The 6,000-nt window shown below is 41.8% G+C and overlaps 1 protein-coding gene across 6 annotated transcripts in view; it reads right to left on the bottom strand.

Moving 5' to 3' along the window:
• Positions 1–3,139: 3,139 nt before the first annotated feature.
• Positions 3,140–6,000, bottom strand: part of LOC139542896 (cyclic AMP-dependent transcription factor ATF-1-like) — a 28,111-nt gene continuing 25,250 nt past the window's right edge. For 3 of the 6 annotated variants that reach the window (XM_071348877.1, XM_071348859.1, XM_071348885.1), the window contains exons 6-8: positions 5,528–5,731; positions 5,168–5,312; positions 3,140–4,067 (exon numbers count right to left, since the gene is read on the bottom strand). In XM_071348877.1, the coding sequence (XP_071204978.1) occupies positions 3,923–4,067; positions 5,168–5,312; positions 5,528–5,731 (494 nt within the window). In that variant the 3' untranslated portion in view covers positions 3,140–3,922. The remainder of the gene's footprint in view (positions 4,068–5,167; positions 5,313–5,527; positions 5,732–6,000) is intronic. The other 3 variants (XM_071348894.1, XM_071348868.1, XM_071348901.1) reach the window with 1 other exon arrangement.

Here is a 6,000-nt window from a genome sequence, read left to right as displayed (position 1 = left end):
ACTTGTGCATATCAACAAAATTGCAGCTGATGTGTGAAAAACTGTAGACCATCTGTGGCCTAATATCATTACGCGTCTATTTGAATCAATTAAACCGCTCAGTAACAACAAATAACACTCAAAAAGTATTACTCCTTCAAGGGCTCCATTTCGGTGGAAATAGCAGAACTCATGCATGATAAATAATGCAGTGAGTTTTTAAATGAAAATGTAATACTTTCACCCTCTGAATCCTGAGGCAAGGGAACTGTTCCAGTAATGAAGATGTAAGTTGTGTCTGTCTCAGATGTTGGGCTGAAAGAGGGATAAACAGAAAATACAACATTAATCAAAAGGTACAATGTTTACAAAAGAATCACAGTCAAATATCCTGTCATAAGGACCATAATGATGTAACTAGTATAGAACATGTTTCTCCAAACCTCTCGAGCTGTGGAATCAACATTCGGACCATGGACTGTGTCTGTTGGATTGAGATGCTTGGGGGGGGGCAGGTATCCTAGCAGTTAAGAGCGTTGGGCCTGTAACTGAAAAGTTGCTGGTTCTAATACACGAGCCGACTAGGTGAAAAATCTGTTGACGTGATCTTGAGCAAAGCACTTATCCCTAATCGTGCCTGTAAGTCACTCTGGATAAGAATGTTTGCTAAATTACTAAAATGTAATGTCGTTGTCCAGTTGGAAGGTGAACCTTCGCCCCAGTCAGATGTCCTGAGCACTCTGGAGCAGGTTGTCATCAAGGATCTCTGTACTTTAATCAGTTGAGGGAAAGATGAACGGAGCAGTCTCCCAGTCCCTGCCGGTGAAAAACATCCCCACAGCATGATGCTGCCACCACCATGCTTCACCGTAGGGATGGTGCCAGGTTTTCTCCAGACATGACGCTTGGCATTCAGGCCAGAGTTCAATCTTGTTTCTCATAGCCTGCTAAAGACTCAGACCGTCATGTGCCTTTTACTGAGGAGTGGCTTCCATCTGGCAACTCTACCATAAAGGCCTGATTGGTGGAGTGCTGCAGAGATGGTTGTCTAGGAAGAGTCTTGTGGTTCCCAACTTTTTCAATTTAAGAATGATAGAGGCCACTGTGTTCTTGGAGACCTTAAATGCTGCAGTAATTATTTGGTACCCTTCCCCAGATTTGTGCCTCGACACAATCCTGTCTCGGAGCTCAACGGACAATTCCTTCGACATCATGGCTTGGTTTTTGCTCTGACATGCACCGTCAACTGTGTGACCTTATATAGACAGGTGTGTTCCTTTCCAAATCATGTCCAATCAATTGAATTTACCACAGGTGGACTCCAATCAAGTTATAGAAACATCAAGGATGATCAATGGAAACAGGATGCACCTAAACTCATTTAAGTCTCATAGCAAAGGGTCTGAATACTTATGTAAATAAGGTATCTGTTTATGTAATACATTTGCAAAAACTTCTAAAAACATGTTTTCGCTTTGTCATTATGGGGTAGTGTGTGAAGATTGCTGAGGAAAAATATTTTATTTAAACCATAAGGCTGAAACAAAATGTGAAAAAAGTCAGGGGGTCTGAATACTTTCCCGAAGGCACTGTATGTGCGCTTCTGAGGCTGTGCTGAGTGCGCTCCCTCCCAGTCCCCGGGTATGCATCTCAAAAAGCTACCATAGTTTTTTTTAGGGAGAAGAAATGGCCTGAAATTTAAATTTAAGCTCTGGATATCAGCTACCCAACTTTATGCAGGAAATGCAGAAGTATTTCCTTTTTCGCACTGATCAGCTTGTCAAATTGAGGGATACAAACTTCAAAGCACTGATCATGCCAATGGGGTGAAACCCCTGGACAAGTTGTGATTGTCCATTTTACTTTGAACTGTCCTGTTTTTAGGATATGTTGTTTGTTGACATGACAGTGCATTTGTTTGTGTGTGTGTGTGGGGGGGGGGGGGGGGGCACCATATAGGTCAGGCTATTTGATCTGAGAAACCTGCATGATGTAAAAAGTGTTCCCTAGCCAACTAAACGCAACTCCTCGATTTACTATCGTAAATGTACTATTTGTCGTAAATTGTGGTGTTGAGTTCTGTTGGCTACATTTCCCCCTATACATGCATTGACTGAAGGTCAATGTCTCTCCTCTAGAAATAAAATACACTAGATATAGTTGCCATCTGAAATGTCAAACCAAGCACAAGCATGTTACAAAATTAGCTAGCTAGCCTGCCTTGTACTTCATAGTACAAAATAACCATGTCCATTGGCTAGCAGCATGGCTATTGGCTACACGAGGCATAGGCTAACTATAAAGTTACTGCAGTGTAATATGGGGCTAAACTTAAATACAACACATCTCAATACATTGTACATCAATCCATACAAAACACCTTATTTACAAAAGACGTTTAAAAAAATGTTTGCCTTGGAAAGTAGTGACAACCGCTTTCAGAACCTGGCCTAGACAATGACTCCATGCTCTTGATCTACAAACATTGCTAGGTGGGAAACTGCATCAATGACCATTAGAGGTCCTCGTATACCAATGAAAACCTCAAATACTTGTCACTAAATGGGAGAGACTGGACCAGTGGTGTAAAGTACTTTTACTTAAGTTGTTTTTTTGGGTATCTGTACTTTATTTAGGACAAGTTTTACTTCACTACATTCCGAAAGAAAATAATGTAATTTTTACTCCATTTTCCCAAACACCCAAAAGTACTATTTACATTTTTAATGCTTAGCAGGACAGGAAAATGGTCCAATTCACATACCTATCAAGAGAACATCCATTATCATCCCTACTGCCTCTGATCTGGTGGACTCACTAAACACAAATGCTTCGTTTGTAAATGTTTTGAGTTTGAGTGTGCCCGTGCATATCCATAAAAAATTGTGCCGTCTGATTTGCTTAATATAAGGAATTTGAAATGATTTATACATTAGTATATTTTAGCAATTAAATGTACTTTTGATACTTAAGTATATGTAAAACCAAATACTTTTACTCAAGTAGTATTTTACTTGAGTAATTTTCTATTAAAAAAGGCATCTTTAATTTTTCTGAAGTATGACAACTGGGTATTTTTTTCCACCACTGAACAGCCCAAATGAATGTTGAGCCCCCAAAAATGTATAATACGTAACAGAAAAATCCCCAGTAAGCAATGTATGTAAAGACTGGAAAAATATTTATTTCAATTTACTTACAGAATGAGTGACAATGCTTTCCCTCTTTTTGTTTGATTCGCTCATTCCCCCTCTCCAGAAATAGAAAATAAATATTACCCTGCCATTGTGTGTTCTCCCTGATAGATTGTCTTAGTAACAGCAAAGTCCGCCTTACACAATGTTATCTTATCTAATACCCCTTACATCCCTCTTGACAAGGATAAGGAATGGTACTTGTAACATTTCCTCATGGGGGAAAGAATGGGGGTGGTGGTGGAAATAGCTGGTTCACATAAAAAAAATACATGAAATCACGTCATAGAAGTCATCATACAATCAATACAGCCGCAAATTGATAGATGTTAAAAACAGCAAATTGAACCTACTGCTACACAAGGAAAATAAGGAGTTGATTCTGGAAAAGGGGGACACAATTGGAAATTGAATGTCAATGATAAAGCTCACAATTCACGCCTCCCGTGTGCTTACAAAATATACACAAATTTAAGCGTTAGTAATCCATTCGTTAGCTCAATAAAAAGACAATGAAAAACAGTCAACCTCTCACACCCTTTCATTGTCTTCTAAAAATGGGACAGTTCCCATGGCCACCACTCATGACATGTTAAAACAAGAGTATAAAACACAAACTGAGGAGGAGGAGGATTTCAGGTTTGAAATGAAATGTGTTCCCGGTTAACCCCGCGTTGTTCATGTGGCAGAGCTGAGCCGCTCACTGCCGTTAAATGTCCTGTTCGCTGGCTGGCTTCTCTTCCTCCTGGTTATCCTGTTTTGACACAGTACAGGTCCTTTAACGTCTTGAGTTCCTCAATGAGAGTCTTGTTCTGGTTCTCCAGCACCGCCACACGATTCTCCAGACATTTGACGTATTGCTTCTTTTTCCTGCGACACTCACGGGCAGCTTCCCTGTCAGGGAGAAACACAGAAAACTGCTTTAGAGGATTACATTTAAAGAGCGACTGAACTCATCGATTCTCCATGTGTTTTTCTGTTGCTCATTAAAGGAAAACAAGATTTCAATCTTAGTGGTGTGGTTCGATGTGGGTGTCTTATGTTGACTATATCATATCCTTGCAGTAATGTTGATTGGGATGGTGACCGACTAGGAACAAAACAGGCCACCACACCACATGGCTTAGCAACCACGTGACGCAGCAGCATGGCAACATGTACGTGATTGGTCAGGGAATTCCATGCTTCGAGCATCCTGCTTTCTAGATGTTGCCATTTTTTATAAAAGTTGAATTTCTGAGGCTAACGTTAGCTCACAAATGTGATTTAAAAATATATATTTTTAAACTAGGTCAGTTAAGAACAAATTCTTATTTACAATGACGGCCTAACCCGGTCGACGCTGGGCCAATTTTGCACCGCCCTATGGGACTCCGAATCCACGGCCGGATGTGATGCAGCCTGGATTCGAACCAGGTACTACAGTGACACCTCTTGCACTGAGATGTAGTGTTTCAGACCACCGCACCACTCAGTAGTTTTAGTTGGGGGAAAAAAGCCTTTTATAAAAGAACTCTCATTCTTTCAACATAGCAATATAAGACATTGTCGCAAATGCTATCTAATCAAGTCTGAGGCGCTAATGGTTACTTTGGCTGTCTGTAAATAAGTGGCAGGGTAGTAGATTGAGTCTGGTGAGCGATTGGATAGTGTGCACTACAGCACACCAGGCAGCTGTGATCCAGATGATTTGATTACTGCCAGCCGTGATTACGGTGCCAGGCAGCGGCCCTGTGTGGGCAGGTTTGAAATCAAAACCCAACCCTCATGTAAGTTGAGAGATCTTCAGTTACACAAATCACTTTTGGAATATACTGACTTTATGACCAAAATTATTCTACTTACACTTTAGTACATTTTGGTTCTGGAATAAATGTTTGACTAATATCGATGCCACATAGGCCTTTTTCAACCAGAGAAGTTGGTTCACACACAAACAGACAAAGGGACCAACTGTGCACTGCCACAACACATCTTTATATACACACACACACCTGTTCTTGGCGAGGCGGATCTCTCTCTTCATGGTGGGGTCGCCACTCTTTTGTTCAGATATTCCTACAGGGGAAGTCATGACTACGGTCTGTTGCGCTGTGGGTGCCGTGCGGATCTGGTACGTCTGCATCTCTCCTCCTGCATCTGAGGGGGATGAGGCCAATTAAAACAGTAGATGAGAGCATCTCCTCTTCAAAATCTTAACAAATTACAATGTGGACCACAAGCTGGGTTCAGTGGATATTTACACACCTTCAGAGAAGCTTTAGTGACAACACAAGACAATTATGGGGGGGGGGGGGGGGGGTTTAGCAGGCACTACTGGGTACTTCTCCTTGTGGTATCGTCTCAACGCTTACCGTGAGTCATGAAGCCATACTCACTCTGTACGACCACCTGGTTGCTGGGCACAAGTATCTGCTGTCCATCGGGTGTCTGAGCGTACTGTAGGATGGTGGTGCCCTGTTGTTGGCCTGAGTTGGTCATGGTGAGAGTCTGTAACCCCTGGAGACCCTCTGACCCTGGGCTGGCCAGCTGGATGGCGCCATTAGAGGCAATGGTAACTACAGACAATAAACACACAGGAAGTTAGGGACAATGGTAACTACTAGGTATGACGGGCACCGATATGAGAGAGAAAAAAAAATCTGTTGCATTTTTTCCGATATATACATTTTTATAAAAGAAACTGCAACTGTGTGAAGGTTCACTTTTCTGGTCTTGCCCATGGCTGCCTGAGTTGAAAGCCTGTGAAAAGTTGAGGGATTTGTGCATGCTTACAGTACCACACCTCGGGAGCCAGTTTGCACTCCCTGTCCCCGGCGGTGCGATA

The sequence above is a fragment of the Salvelinus alpinus genome, chromosome 2 (genome assembly GCF_045679555.1).
Source record: "Salvelinus alpinus chromosome 2, SLU_Salpinus.1, whole genome shotgun sequence".
Taxonomy (NCBI): Eukaryota; Metazoa; Chordata; class Actinopteri; order Salmoniformes; family Salmonidae; genus Salvelinus; species Salvelinus alpinus.
Note: the sequence above shows the minus strand (reverse complement) of the source record. Positions and strands in the feature narration are given on the sequence as shown.